The 15,941-nt window shown below is 46.4% G+C and overlaps 1 protein-coding gene across 4 annotated transcripts in view; it reads right to left on the minus strand.

Moving 5' to 3' along the window:
* ARHGAP26 (Rho GTPase activating protein 26) overlaps positions 1-15,941 on the minus strand; it is a 382,879-nt gene that overhangs the window by 270,942 nt on the left and 95,996 nt on the right. For 3 of the 4 annotated variants that reach the window (XM_084779977.1, XM_084779980.1, XM_084779978.1), the window contains exons 2-4: positions 7,843-7,938; positions 5,968-6,029; positions 2,413-2,484 (exon numbers count right to left, since the gene is read on the minus strand). In XM_084779977.1, the coding sequence (XP_084636103.1) occupies positions 2,413-2,484; positions 5,968-6,029; positions 7,843-7,938 (230 nt within the window). The remainder of the gene's footprint in view (positions 1-2,412; positions 2,485-5,967; positions 6,030-7,842; positions 7,939-15,941) is intronic. The other variant, XM_084779979.1, reaches the window with a different exon arrangement.

The following is a 15,941-nucleotide window of genomic DNA, read 5'->3' on the forward strand; positions in this document are numbered from 1 at the left end:
GGCAGGGAGGCCACAAGGAGAGGAAGAAGCATGCTCTTTTTTTTTTTTTAATTCACTTTACATCCTAATTGCATCTCCCTCCATCCTCTCCTCCCGGTCCCACCCTCCCACGCTCTTCCCCCTTCCCCTCCTCAGAAAAAGGGAGCCCCCCTCCCATACCAAGCCACCCCAGCCCATCAAGTCTCATCAGGGCTAAGAGCATCCTCTTCTAGTGAGGCCAGACAAGACAGCCCAGCTAGGGGTAAAGTGATCTACAAGAACCAACAGAGTCCATGTCAGAGACAGCTCCCATTCCACCTGCTAGGAGATGCCCATGAAGACCAAGCTGCCCATCAGCTATATGTGTGTAGGGAGCCAAGGTCCAGTCCATACATGCTCTTTGGTTGGACTTAATTCTCCAATAGAAGCATGCTCTTAATGAGTTCTCCAGGACACTTTCCGAAGTAGAATCTACAGTACATGTGGCACAACCTCAACTCCACTGCTAGTAGTGCAAGGGGCTGTGTTTGACTTCATCCACAGTTCTGGACTATCAGGAAGTGAGGACAGGCAGCCTTTTGCTGCCATTGGTTATGACAGAAACATCTCCCCTGCAGGCAGCCTTTAACACTCTGCTGAGGGTCAGCCAACTAGTATAGCTAGTGACTTAAGTCAAGGTGAGGAAGCAGGCTTCCCTCTGCCCTCTCCAGTAACACATTACAAGCGTTAGTCTCCTCCAACAGGATCTCCCTGTGTATACAAGCCATGTGTAAGGGCAGGCCAACAGAAAAGAAGCTCCATGGTGCTTCCCCTCCCCCCTTTGGTCTCATAATGCTTTCTCTGGGCATTATTTTACCTTACAGTTTGTTTATATAATTGGGTTCAGATTTTGAGTTTTATGGGATTTTAGAGTGCAAGTGTATGTGTCTCTGCCCGTGTTTCATGTGCTTTTTCTTTGGCTCTTTTTTTTTTTTTTTCCCTATTTGTTTTGTCCTATTCTGCTTTGTTTTTGGGTTTAGGGTGGTTACTCTTTCTCTAGTTGCCTGCTTGTTTTTTAATGAGCGAGAAAGGAAGAGTGTGCATTTGAGTAGGTGGAGATGTGGGAAGGATCTGGGAAGGGCTACGGCAAGGGAAACCATGAGCAGAATATAATGGCTGTTTGGGCTCAGTGTCTCTAGGTCAGTGGTAACTAATGGTGACCTCTGGGCTAAAGCAGGCCAGCAGTTACGAGTCCCACCTAGAGTAAGGACATGAATTCTCTTTGGAGACCCACAGCCAAGCAATAGGCAGAGCTCGGGGAGTCATGTGAAAGAGTGGGAGGAAGGATTAAAGGAGCCGAGGGGTCAAGGACACCACGAGAAAACTAACCTTGGCCCATGGGGGTTCACAGGGACCAAACCACCAACCAAAGAGCACGCATGGGCTGGACAAGACACCCTAGACATATGTAGCAGATGTGCAGCTTGGTCATCATGTGGGTCCCCTAACAATGGGAGCAGGGGCTGTCTCAGACTGTTGCCTGCACTTGATTCCCTTTCCCCTAGCTGGGCTGTCCTGTCTGGCCTTTGCGGGAGAGGATGCGCTTAGGCCTGCTGCAGGTTGAAGTGCTACGGCAGGCTGGTACCCATGAGGGGCCTCTCCTTCTATGAGAAGAAGGGGAGTGGAGGAGGAGGTGTGAGGGAGGGGCTGGGAGGAGAAGAGGGAGAACACTTCAATCAGGCTGTAAAGTGATTAAAAAACAAATAAATGGAGAAAAAAATGCTTGTCCATTGGGAATCTCCCATTAGTCTCTAGCTTTTCAGTTTCTCTTGACGAATCAAAGATGCTAGCAAAAGCAGGCTCATTTCTACACAAAACAAGAAATGGACTAGGCTGGCAAGATAGCTCAGCTGTTCAAAGGTGCTGGCCACTAATCTTGCTGACCTGAACTCGGCTGCCAGGACCCTTACAGTGACAGTTTTCTCAGACTTCCACATGAGCACTATGCATGCCGCCCCCATACACACACACAAATGTACTTTGTTTAGTGAGGCTTAGAGAAGTCCTATGCCCCAAAGCCTAGTTCATAACTCTGCTTAAACACAATTTTGGCCTTCCTCCACACTCGTAATGACACAAAAATGAGAAGACTGACTAGTCAGTCAGCTGTCCAGGCACACAGTCACCCAGCACAAAGAGGCGATGCCTCTACCTCAAGTGGATTATAAAGTAGCAGCAAACGATCAGGTAACAACACACTAAGATGGCCGTTAATGATGGCCACAGATGGCTGCCCTTCAGCCTCGTGCAAAGTGCAGAGACTCTGGGCTCTTGTCTGTGGAGGACGGCTTAGTTTAACATTCCTTGAGGCACTCCTCGGATTTTCTAAGGGAAACACATCGGTTTTCAGACCTTCACCCTAACACTTAAGAGCAAAGTCTGCAAAGTCCTCACCCTGGCGGCCCCGATCTGTTCCTTTCGAAACTTCTCCAAGGGTGTGATAAGCACGTCGCTGGCATTCTCAATCTGATGAAGAAGGGCAGAGGGCAGAGGCAAGTTAGCAATGAATAACAGCAGCTCTTCCACAAAATGTCCCCCAGCACTGCCCATGTGTCACTGTCTAACAGCTCCTTAAGACAGAATCTATGCACAAGCTCCCAATGTGGCCTTCTTCCTGTAAGCTTTGCTATTGCTGGAGATATCTCACTGTGTAGCCCAGGACAGCCTGGAACATACAATCCTCTCACCCCCAGGCTTCCAAGGCTTAAAAACATGAATTCAGATGGTAGGCAACCATTTACAGGTTGTAGAGACTGGTACCAGAGGGAGTCTAAGGTTCAAGCTTCAAGTGACCATTCACTTCAAGTTCACCATTCACCCAAGCTGCAGGCAACGAACATCAAAACTGAATCTTGGCTAAAAACAAAGCACCTTTGGGCATCTTCCATAGAAAAGACCCTTCAAGTGATGAGCTGCCTTAAGGAATTAACTGGGGCTGAGACTTCTGCCTCCTGACCACTGGCTGCCCTCCCAAATGCATTCTACAGGGCTCAGCCATCAGTTCCCACACTCTGAGTCACTGCCATACCAACGGACCTGAACTGCACCAAATCTGCCCTACCTCAGGACCTGTGCCTCTGGCTTTCCCCACTGATGTGCTTATACAGATTATAATCAAGATTTCAGCTTAAAGGTCACCCCTCTGTGGAGGCCCTCCCCGACTTCCAAAAATGTAGTTCAGAGGAGCTGTCTGTGAACACAGCCCTTCAGAACACATGTGCCGGGGAGTTTTCTGGCTGAGCACTATCTACAGACACACACCACCCTGTGAATACTCACTCATCCCCTGGTGCTCCCAAAGCAGTGAAGAAATCAGGAACAAAGACACACTCAAATATTTCTGAATGGCCAAAGGCGTGAATGAGGGACTTCTTGACAAACTGCCAAGCGTGTGACCAAGAACAAAACATTTCAATTCTCTGGGCTCTAATTTCCTAATCCAAAGAATGAGGGGGCTAAAGTGTTCCGGCTCTAAGCTTCTACAGTCTTTTCTAAAGCAGCACACTGTTTTACGATCTTTACTCGATGCTCCCTCTTCTCTCAACTAATTATCTCAGGGATCCCACTTCAACAACGCATTATTTTCTCTAAATCATATGCATGCCCTTCACAATGCCAACAGCCCAGTAAATGCCTGAGACTCTTGATGGACACAGGAAAAAACCGCTGTCTCCATTTTTCCTCCCATTTACCTGTTTCCTCATTTTGAAATCGCTCGCCCTGCAGAGTGCACGGTAACACCACAGCATGGCAATGGTATTAAACTTACCTGATTTTTATCACTAACTGGTATAGTTTAATTAGTTTATGTAAGTCTTTCCAATAAACCAACTGCAAGTTTCTGAACTTTACAGAGGTATGCTAAGCCAGTTGATCAGTGGTTTCCAACTTGAGTCGCACATGAGACTCCCCAGCAGGGCTTTTACAAATCTCAGTAGCCAGGCCACACTTTAGACCACCAATCTCTGGTCCTGGTCCCAAGACCACATCTGTGTCTGTGAAGTCCCCGGAGTTATTCCAGCAGGCGCCCATGCTGAGATTCTAGTCCTAAAGAGACTTGGAATATGCTAGCACCTGGCTGCTCACGTGGGAAGCAAGCCAAGTCCCTCTTCCAGTGCTATTAGCACTATCCTGTCTAGTGTTGATCAAATGAGACACTGCAGACAGTAAGGAGGCGGTAAGGACTGATGGCAGGGCACAGAGGGCCAGTCTCTGCCCTCAAGGGACTCATAGTTACTAGCCACACAGATGCCCGCAGTAACTGTCCAGGCATATATGGTAAATGCAGAATCTGAGGAACAAGCCGGATGTTCAGATAACACAACAGATGACCAAATATCCCAGAGAACCATGGCTCCCCCAAAAGGGCACAGCTTTGGTGAGCTGAGCTGAACTAATGATAAAGCTGCCCCAGGGTGGGAAGATATTGCGCTGTAGACAGCATAGAGTAATAATAAAATTGCAAAGTTGAAAGAAGTATGTTCCAGTCATTGTTCCCTACCTCAGGCTACAGCAAGTTGCAGGGTAGTCATGGTGATCTGCTTACCACACTCCCACCCCCAAGTAGTGACATGACCAAGAATCAGATTCAGAAGATTCATTTCCCTTTCTGGGGCACTAGCGTGTGCACACTCAAGCTTTCACCTCCTTCTACCCACCACCATACCTGCCACTGCCACTAATGCTCCCCTTTCATTTCAAGCAAACAGCAGGAGGGGTGGGGTCTCTGCCAGGAAAAGACTGGGAGGCTTCTGTACTCTAAGGGGCTTTAAAGAAATTCCCACATCTTTTGGTTTAATGGCGATGTGGATTTGAACCAAGACTGAACAGCTTATTAATCATGTGAGCCTGGACAGGTAAACCTCAGTATCTTCATTTGGAAAATGCTACGGGTGGGGACTTCAGAGTTATCACAGGAGCTACAGACAACAGGGTGGGCTCTGGCGGTATAGTGTCTAGTAACTCAGAGATCAGCAACTGCTACAGAAAGAGAAGGAAAACACTCCAATTCTGGCATCCTTCTGGGGCAACCTGGAAATGAGCCCCTATAGCCCAACCCAGGGACAAGCTAGCGTGAAACCTGCTGTGGGCTTCTTTCAGACCTCACCCCTGCTACCTGAGGGATGCGGGGAATGCAGAGGGACCCCAGCCATCAACGACTTCACAACAGACATCTAGTTAAAAGCACTGCTTTAGAACCTAGAAGTGAGTGAGAATCTGCTTCCTGATTTTTCAGAGTATCTATCTCTCTGAGGAGCTCCCACAGTTACATTCCTTTGCCAGGTTGCATTTTCTAGGTGGCAGCTACATGGTAGGTGCCTTGGAATTAGAGGTAGAGCGAAGAAGCAGTGATGTCTTCCCTCAGACAGCTGTAGACAGGGTTAAGAAGGCATAGTGACACATGCTTTCTCTTTCTAGCAAGTTCCTGAAAGTTAGCTCAGTCAAAAGCATCGTGTGTGTGTGTGTGTGTGTGTGTGTGTGTGTGTGTGTGTGTTGTGCTGCTTGTACATGCTTCTACATGTGTGCCAAAGATTGATATCAATGTTATATCACAGTTATCTGCCCACTTTTCCAACTTACGTTTTGAGAGTCTTCTACTGAACCTGGAACTCACCAATTTGGCCAGACCCACGGGCTAGCAAACTGTAGGGATGACAGGCATGCCCCCACCAAGCCAGCTCTTTAACATAGGTGCTGGGATGCTTATGCAGCCTTGGTGACTGGATCACTGCCCTAGACCTGCAGTGGCTCTTGAGGACAATGGTGATCTTCTAGTTATGCACCGGTGTTTTTTTAACACTCACAGAAAGCTTCAAATGCTGCAAGGGTTCACAGCCTCAGAGCACTCCAGAGTCGGAGTCTAGGCTTAAGCCTGGGTCTTTGGCAGCAAATCCCTCGCTCCCTCAATGTACAGAGGGCCTGGGACTGAGAACAGCCCCGGATGCTCACCATGCGACTCCGCTCATCTTCAAGATTCCTGAGAACACTGGCAAATTCTTGCAACGATCTCGCTGGAAAAAAGAAAGAGGCCATGAAGTGAAAGCAGAACGGCACGTGTGTAAGAGCAATTTGCAGATTTAAATTCCTTTTATACACACAGATCCCCTGAGTCAGCTGCTGGCTTCAGGTTCCCTCATCTTTTAACCCTAAACCCTAAAGACAGAAATTCAGGTTAATTGCACCTAGAACATCAGCTAGAGGATTTCTCCAAGAAAAAGAAAGCCTAGCCTACTCCTCAGAGTTCCCAGACTGGTGAGGTGCTGGCAGGCTCCCAGCCCTGAGACTGGAAGGGACAGAGCTCCACTAAGGAGTTGAAGGATTTCCTGTCCAGGATTCAACCTCTTCAATCTTGGTTGCTGGGTTGCATCAGAATCCAACCTTTCTTTTGGCAATGACAACTAAACAAATAGCTCTGCGGGCAACAGAAGCCGCATCACCGCCATCCCCTTGGGTTCCTTCTTCTGAGTTCTGAAGCCTCTCGTTAATAGAATGCAGCCTGAGGCACAGCAGTCTAACACAGATGGTCTTTGCCCAAATCTTTCAGGACAGCAACAGGCACCTAATGGAGGAGCCCTGAGGGCATAAGAACACTTGGCCAATGCTGGAAAAGCATCGTGACTTAGGAGGACACGTTTTTTCACTGTTCTCGACTACTTCCCAGCTATCTTTGCCCAAACACAAATCCTGGTGTTCTGATTGGCAATGGGCTCAAAAACATCTAATGGGCTTAATGAACAACACTATGTCTCTCGATTCTTTCTATTTCTTTGGTATTGGACATTGAACCCCAAGCCTCACATACACAGAGCACATGCTCTACGCCTGGGCTACAATCCCAGCCCCAGCTTTTCATAGTCCCTCCTCCCTTCACGGCATCAACTAAGATGCAAGAAAAGAAAAAACTAGAACATGAGACCTTAGCAAAGTGATGAGTCTTGACTGTGCCGGTGCTGTGTGCTCAGAACTGCCTATGGGAGAAAGCAGGGTAGCAGGAGCGCCCCTCAACCTCTCAGTGAGGAAATGGAAAGCGGGAGAGTTGGGGACACAGGAAGCTAGTCACTGAGCCCTGGTTCCTGCTCTGAGGGTTGTGACAGTTACGTGGCTCCAGCTAACTGTTACCAGACCAGAATGGAAGGCCACTAGATCAAATCTGTGAAATTTTAAAAGATAAAGAAACACAAACATGGCCGAGCATGGTGGCACACGCCTTTAATCCCAGCACTCAGGAGGCAGAGGCAGGTGGATCGCTCTGAGTTCAAGGCCGGCCTGGTCTACAAAGTGAATCCAAAACTGTCAAGGCTACACAGAGAAACCCTGTCTGGGGATGGGGGGGTGGGGGGGGGAGAAACAAAAACAAAACAAAAGCCTAGAACTTGAGCTAAGTTCAGTTTACATGTTAATTCTGTTTGGTTTTTTGTTTTGTTTGTGAGTCCACTAAACCATAGTAGCACTATGCATCAGTCCATTAGCTAATACTGTACAACCTTGATCCAATTTTCTTTATCACCTGCATTCACTCTTGCCCTAGGTTCTTAGTGTTGTACTTGAATTAAGGGGTAGGGGGATGGGGAGGAGTGTTTCACACAATCAGCCAGAAGAACACTGAAGGGAAGAGGGCTGCAGCATCTTATTAAAGAACCCCAGCCTCCTTCTGTCACTGAGCAGTGAATGAAGGCCAGCGCAGGAGAAGCCCCATCCTGCCCCACACATCTGTGCTTTTCCACTACATGCTGGGTTTCTACCCTTACCAGTCTTATGGGCTTCCTAGGCCAAGCAAAGGCTGGGATGAACAAATGTTTTTATCTTCCATAGGTTAGGACTCACCTATACACATCTCATCATCTGTTTCCGCATCTCCTATACACTGAAATTTAAATTCATTTAAGGAATCTGCGAACTTCCGCTTTGCTGAAGACAAATCTAATGAGAAAAAGAGGAAAACACAAATTATTGAAGTTAAATTGGACTTCCTAGTTGTTGCTCTTTTTAAGTAATTCTGTGTATATTTAGCAAGGTTTGTTCCTCAGATCATTTCACAGAAGAAATGTTAACTCAAAATAATAAATACTAGTTTTATAACAATATTTTATATACTTATATAGTTTACATAAAGTATTGATTTGCTCTACAAGTTAACATTTTTATTGCAGTTGCTTTAACAACTCAAATTATATGCGATAAAGTTCAGTAGTAAAGTGCTAGCGTAGCATGCACAAAGTCCTGGGTTTGATTCTCTGCACCACAATGTATGTATATATGTATGTATGTATGTATGTATGTATGTATGTATGTTTGTATGTATACATCCTACGTCTGCTTCCTCCAACCACACACTAAGACTTATCATCTCCACTTGACCCATGGGACTCTCATCACTTCAGGACACCAAGCAGCAGCCTGGCTCAGAAGCAACATCAGTTCCCATAGCTACAGGTCCATGCTGCCAAACCCTACATGCATGATTCTGTAATACATTCTGTAGATCCAAAAGAGAAAGCAGGAAGAGCCTGTGCTGCCCTGTCTCAAGGCATAAGCACACCTGGCTTCCTCTTCCAGCTAAAGACAGACAAGGCTCAAGTTCTCAGACCCTCTCAGATATATTCTCATTAGCCCATGGCTTGACAACTTTCCATCTGAGCCATTTTCCATAGTCACCAGAAGAACAGAGCCCTGGCAATGTTTTGTACTGGGATTTTCTTAAGAAGCCAACCCCACACACGGTATCTATAATGACAACTCTCCGGGGTCCTTGTCAAATTTAAAAACTAAACTTTCCTTTAAGACAGTAATAAAAGCTAATGATCCTTCCTGAGCCCTCAGCTTCTGTTCAGGGCATGAAATCACCAAGGTACCTTTAAGTGGCCTCTGACAGACAAGGCTGCTCAGTACCATGTGCTTAACTTAATTCCACATGCAGCCTTCCTGCAGATTAGGCTAATCATTCAAATTACCATCTATCCAGGCTTCCCTCAGTGAAGGGGAAATGGCATTAAGTTCCAACTCCCACTGGAGGGTAATAGGAGGCATAACTGGTAACAAGGCCTGGATTTAATAACATGGGAGGTTCTGGCTTTCCAGATCAACGTGACTTGCTAAATAAAAGCATCCCTTCCCTCAGCTGAAGGTCATTTAGGTTGTTTCCATTCCTCAGCTACTGTGGAAAAGAACAGCAGTGAACATGCCTGCAAAAGTATCTGTGGAGTACAGGATGACAAGTCCTTTCACCCTGTGACCAAGGAGTGTTAGAGCTGGGTCCATGTGGTAGATTTATTTTTTTTTTTTAGCTTGTTTGAGGGATAGGGGTATGTGCATGAGTGAGCGTGCGCGCGCGCACACACACACACACACACACACACACACACACACACACACAAGACTGCACTAGGTTTATGTCTTTTGGTACATGCAGTGCAATCTGCTCAGGGTTTGCTGAACAAATGATGAAGGGGCATGATATACAAATCCAGCCCCTGGGGTCCCCTCTGAGCCAGGCTGCTGATAACAGGGTGCTGGGCTCAGAGGGTGCTGCTGAATAGATTCCGGGCCATCTTCCCACAACTCAGATGACATGGGTCCTAAGCAAAACACTCAGTTCCACAGCACAATAGGAGGCACTTAGGGTATAAAAGAACACAGGATCCAATTTCAAATCCCTCCTGGTACAGGCACTTTCATGGAAGGGTCAACTAAATCATCCAGACATGACAGCAAGGAACCACCAGGCTTTTCTCACAACTGGCCTGTGGGGCAGAGAGTCTCCTGCAGGACACAGTCCATGCCTGGCAAGCCGGAAAGTCGGAACACAGTGGGGAGGAAGGAAACTCAAGACTCCGGACAGGCAAGAGAGGAAAAAGAAAGGATGTTATTTCAAAGTGGAAGAGAAGGCTCCCAAGAGACCCAAAGCACAAGCACAACAAATGTGTGAGTGTGGCTGCACACAGTCACATTTTAGTCCAAATGCGCCCTCAGTCAGAACTCACAAAATAAGGCCTGGGCAAAGAGTATTGAGTAGGGTCCCTTTGCCTTCTGCCTGGCAGTCCCCTGCCACCCCCCACAGCACAAGAAAGAGTTATGCTGACAACCACCTCAGCAAAGCAGAAAGAAGTGAAACGCAGACTGAGTTTGGGAAAGCTTCCAGGGTGCACCTGAAAGGCTGTGCTGCCAGCAGCTGCCAACTGAGATGAAGCACCAGCTCATCACAAACAACAGGGCCTCTGTGGGGCCTTCTATGGGAGGCTGCCCAGCCAGGTTTCAGGCAGAAGGTAACCCGATTTCACTGTCTGGTGACCCACATCAGATGAGAGGCAAGATCTGGGCCTTGTGGAAGATGAGGTAATGAGCTGCGACACAGTCAATACAGGGCTCTGAGCCAGGGAGGACAGCTGAATGGAATGAGAACCCCAGACTCTGGAACCTGGAAGGGAACGTACTTTGGACCTAGGAGAGAAGTCTGTCAGGGAAACTACAGTAGACACCTGCTATTTGCCTTGCTTGGCATCCGTGCCTGGCCGAAAGCACAGCCCCTCCAGCTTACTCAAGCAAACTGTCCTTCTCCATTTGCCTCCTATAAGACACTGGTTACAGACCAATCAGCCCCAAACGTTGGCTTCCACTGCAACCAGCTTTGGATCCTGGCTTCAAGTTCCAGGCTACCTACTTATTAGCCATGTTTACTGACCCCAGATTAGTCATAAAGTGTCACTCATTGGATGGAGCCTGGGGGTCATCACACAGGTGAGGGAGACCTACTATATAAGCATTTTTTGCACACTTATGACCCATCAGTTTTCTAGACTGAGGTCCCTGGAGTATGTGGGAAGTCCATACTGCTCACCTCCTTAATACAGTCCCCCTGTGGTATCTGGGACAGTGGTGAAGACATAAAGTAAGAATATTTTTTTTTAAATCACTGCTTCTTAATATGATTCTTGGTGTAAACCATCACTCTGTTAGAGCTTTCACTTCCATGTAAACAAGACTCAATTATACACGTTCCAGTGAGAAGGACTGAAGGCTGGTGCGAGGGCTGGGTGAGTGCCATGCATTATGGTCACTGATCATATAACCTCGCTGGATCATGTTCAGGCAGCACAAGACCCAGCAAGGAGCAAAGCGGCATCAGTAATGTTTACTTTGCATAACTGTCGTTGCAGAAAGGCAGGATACTGGCAGGGCAGGGCAGGGCAAAATGATCACTGCCTACAAGACCCGCAAGGAGACAAAGGAAATAAGGATACAGAAACAGCTATAAGTCTGGACCTTGAGAAATTGCTCCCAAAACCTTCTACGCACTTGGGCCAGACAGAAGGGCCCTTCCCTTCCAGAGAACACCAAGTTCCGCCTCAGCAAATTCTCCTATGCATAGAACCTAAGCGTGGTGCTTCTTTAAAACATTTGTGTTGTCATTTTTCCAACACTTTAGAAAACCACCTTAATTTTGCACAGCTTTATCAGTGATATCACAGTCGATCCATTCTCCCTTCTTGGGTAAAACTTAATGTAACTGTGCATGCATGTATACACCCACACAGTGAAGAACTCAAGGTAACCTTATAATTACATTTCATCTTGGTAGATGCACTGCATTTCTGTGCCCTCAAAGTTATTCTAATTGCGTATAACTACCCTTAGGAATTTCCTTTAGTCACTTCTTTCTCTCCAGATGTAGAAAGGGATTGCAGTTCCTCAAAGTGGACTCCTGAGATAACAGCTGGCTAGAAACTGGCCTCTTGGCCAGGGAAAGCTCAAGAACACCAAAGCCCTGCTTGCTAAGGTCCTCCTGCTCTGCCCCATTGCCCTGCATTTGGGATGATTCTTAAGCCACTGTCTGAGTGGTTTAATCTCACAGCATACAAAGGTCCCTAGGCAGTCACCTCCAAAATATGCTGTGCTACCTTGTCTGGACACAGTGACACAAGCCAGCTTACAGGTCTCCAGAGAGAGAGAACTGAAAGAGAGAGACATGGTTCCTGAAAGACTACCATTTTCTCTTCATCTCCACCTACAAGTGAAACTCTAGACAGTCAAATTCAACACCCCCCATACACCCTCATCTAAGATCAGCCAAGGGCAAGGAATGGCCTCCTTGTCTTGCCACACACGTTGACACCTGCTTGTCAACCTCATGCACTATGCCTGTCTATCCTGTGGTGAGTAGCTCTTAAGTTTGCCAGTTCCTCCCACAGTCTTCAATGCTCTCTATCCAAAATGAGTATTGCTATTTGCCTGTATAGTTGCCCCAGGCTCCTCTTAGCTCTCCCCATATCTACTTCCATCCCCTTGGCATGTTGTACCCAACCATTTCAGCCTTGTGATAGCTAGAGAGAACACTAGAGGCCTCTTGAGGCTTCAGAGACCTTGAGGATGTGACCTGCTACCTCATGAGCTGGCCTGGACAGTTCCTGCCACTCTGCCTACAGATCTGAAGTCCCTTCCTCCAAGAAGCCCTCATTGGCTTTTCTAAGCAATCCAAATCTGACCTTATTTTCCACTTCCTGAATACTGTTATGCAAATCTTCCATCATAGAAATTCCGTGTTAGTTCATGTCTCTGTGATGTGCCTTAAAGTAGTGAGATCTGCCCAAGCAGGATAGTGCCTCCTGGTGCCTCTCCCTTCTCTCTCCAAAACTCAGCTCAGGCCTGGCTGTGAACATGTGTTACAGAAGGAACAATGGAAGGGAGACGTGGAGTACCCCACAGATGTACTAGCAGTCACTGAAGGTGAACCTCCCAACTCCATGTTAGATCAGGGAAAATAAGATTAAGTTAGTAGATGCTTTCTGACCAATGAGAACCTAAATGGAGTCTGGTGTATACAGGATGCACTCACCACCACCATGGGACCATCTTCTCTAATGCTGCCAATGAGGACAGTTCTCACAAGGCTGAAGGGAGAACCACCGTCAGCAGGAGCATTATACAAAACTTTCTACCAAGGACCTGGGAGAGATAAACTAGGCGCAGACTAAGAGCTACTCGCAGCGAGATGCCAGTCCCAACATGTCCCCAAGCCTCAAGTCAACAATGTGAGTGTTCTCAGAGTGAGAAAGCCCTCCTCACAGAAATCACACTGAAGACAGGTTCCCAGGCTCCGAACACAACATTGCGCACCCAGTTCAGTGTGCTTAGCTGTAGAGAGAAAAGATGATAGGGTTTTTGCTAAATGCCATTCTACAGCCTGAATCCCTCTACGACATCAGCAAGAAGACTATGTTGAATCTCAGACCAGTCATGAAAAGAAAGCATTTGTCTTCATTGTGTGACACATACGTGATGCTACCTACGACCACTGGGTGGCGACCAACCACATAAAGACAGTACCTAGGAAAAGTCCTGGACCTTTTGATGAAGACTTGCTAATCTGAAAGGAAAGCTTGATCTTAACGCTAGGAGGGTCCTGGCCTCCAGTGGGAAGACATACTCTGATACTCATAGGGTAGATGCTATCTGGAATATTCCAAACAGGAATATAGTTTATAAAGTCACTGCCAACCATGAACAGCTTCTTATTCTTCCAGATCCAGTTGTCATCCACCTGGAACACCTGTCCTCTCACCAAACAGATGGCACACCAAGCACAGCGCCAACTGTGTTAAATGGCACGCACTCTGGTTATACATCTGTGTGCTTCTCCTAAAGCTATCCCCTAAATCTGTATTTCCTAAATGAGGCTACAGCCAGCACTAAGCCAGAAGAATCTGGTTTTTGGACTGGAGTATTAATGTTAACAAAATGTCCGGGGTTCATTCTAGAAATGAAATCAGGTAGAACGGGAAGGGTGGGACTCTTCCCTAGATGAGGGAATTGCATTAAATTCTACTTACATAGAAATACCTTTAAAGAAAAGGAGTCTCACGTCACACTATTACACATCAAAATATCTACAGCTGTGCACTGATTGATCTCTAACTGCATAGCACGAACCAGGTGATCAGATCATTTTGCCTATAAATTAGGAGTTTTTGTTTTGTGCCCCCCTCCCCATCCCCCCCTTTCTCTCTCTCTCTCCATTTTGCAGTTAGAGAGACTGAGGCTCAGAAAGGCCTAACCTTTCTGAGGGCCACAAAGTTAATCAATCTGACAGTATAAGCAACCTGCTCCTTCTTTGCTTTGGTGTACTCAAATATGTGAGGCTGTGACGTCAGTGTATTTGGAGAAATAGAAGGATGCTCCATGTAAAGAGAATTCAGGGTAGAAGGGTCAATCTGTGCATGCAAAACTCTAAGTTAAGTTAGCGTGCGCTAAAGCAATCAGAGATGGGGGACAGCTACAGAAAAGTACAAGTGGGATATTCTTTCCGCCACTAGAAACAGGGACAAAGGGCAAAGAGAAAAATAGGAATGTGACATTTGAGCCGAGTCTTGTTTGGATATGCAGGAAGCAAGAGGTACACGGTACACGGCACGAGGCAGGCTCAGGAAGGTATTCTGAAGAAAAATGGAGGGGAAAAAGACAAAAACAAAAACGAAGGTGGGCAACCACCCAGAAACAAACTGATTTCCAAGTAAATAGTCTTTCTGAGACTGCAAAGGAAAGCCAGAAGGGCTTCCATGTTACCCAAAGGGATCCTGACTTTGTCCCAGAAACTGGAACAAGTTCTACGTAACAAGACCAGCTTCAACCCTGATGAAGTCTTTCAGAAGGAGCTGCCCAGAACTGTTTTAGGAAATCCACTCTAACTGGCATATCTCACTTTGCTATGAGATCATAAAACCAAGGTGAGGGAGAGCCATTGACAGAGGCCACCTCACATGGACAGTGTGTGTAGATCCCTGGACAGCCAGTGAAGACAGTGGGAGTGGGTGACACCAAAGAAGCTCTGCATCCTCCTGAAAACCCCAAGTCCTCTAGAGAACGATCAGAGACACAGTCGTTAGACTCACTGAATTATGTATGCAGGTGATGTATATAAACGCATCTGTATTTCCCAAGTATTATTAGGCTTTGTATATGCTTTAACATGTTGAGCTGTCACATCTATACAAATATGTTTGTATTTCTACATTATCTGTGCACTTTATATTTTATAAGTATTAATTTATCCCCATAGCAACCCTTGAGTTTTAATGATATGACTGACCATTTAATTTTTTGTAATTTATTTTGAGTTTATGTATTTTATGTATGTAAGTGCTTTTTCTACATGTACACCACAAGAGGGCACAAGATCTCATTAAAGATGGTGGTGAACCACTATGTGGTTGCTGGGAACTGAACTCAGGACCTCTGCAAAAGTAGCCAGTGTTCTTAACCATTAAGCCATCTTTCCAGCTCCATAATCGGGCTTTTACATGAGAAAGTTAAGAGCATGCTGGGTTGAGTTTAGGGGGTTTGTTTTGTTTGTGGCCACACACATGTAGATGCAAGCTCTGTCACTGAGCTATACCCACAGCCCAGAACATGTTAATAGACAGTGTGTTACATAAAGTGCTTAGTAAAAAACTGCTGTTGCTGCGACCAAGGCATCAAGCAATTTAATCAGTATCAGGTCAGCGATGCAAGAGCCCAGCCGTAAAGAAGTGGACACGAGAAGTGGGTGCTGTACCTAGAGAGCTACATTCACAATAACGTACAGTAAGGCAGAAATAAGGTGACTTTTCCCCTAAAAGTCCCTCAAAGAAAAGTGGTATTTGGTTAGTTAAAAACAAAGAAATGTGATCTGAAAACTAATGCAGTAAGGGCACGCGCAGAGGGTATTTTCTCTCAAATTCTCTCTCATATTCTCTTATATTGTCTCTCTCTCACACACACATCCCCCCCCCCCCGTGTGTGTGTGTGTGTGTGTGTGTGTGTGTGTGTGTGTGTGTGTGTGTGTGTGTGTGTCCACTTTAAGAGTCTGACTTGCTTGGATTTCACAAATAAAAATAAAAGCCTCAGGTCTCCCGTTTCCTAGCTCTGCACCTTCAGGCAAATTATTCAACCTT

This window comes from Acomys minous, assembly GCF_964271855.1.
Source record: "Acomys minous genome assembly, chromosome: 4".
Taxonomy (NCBI): Eukaryota; Metazoa; Chordata; class Mammalia; order Rodentia; family Muridae; genus Acomys; species Acomys minous.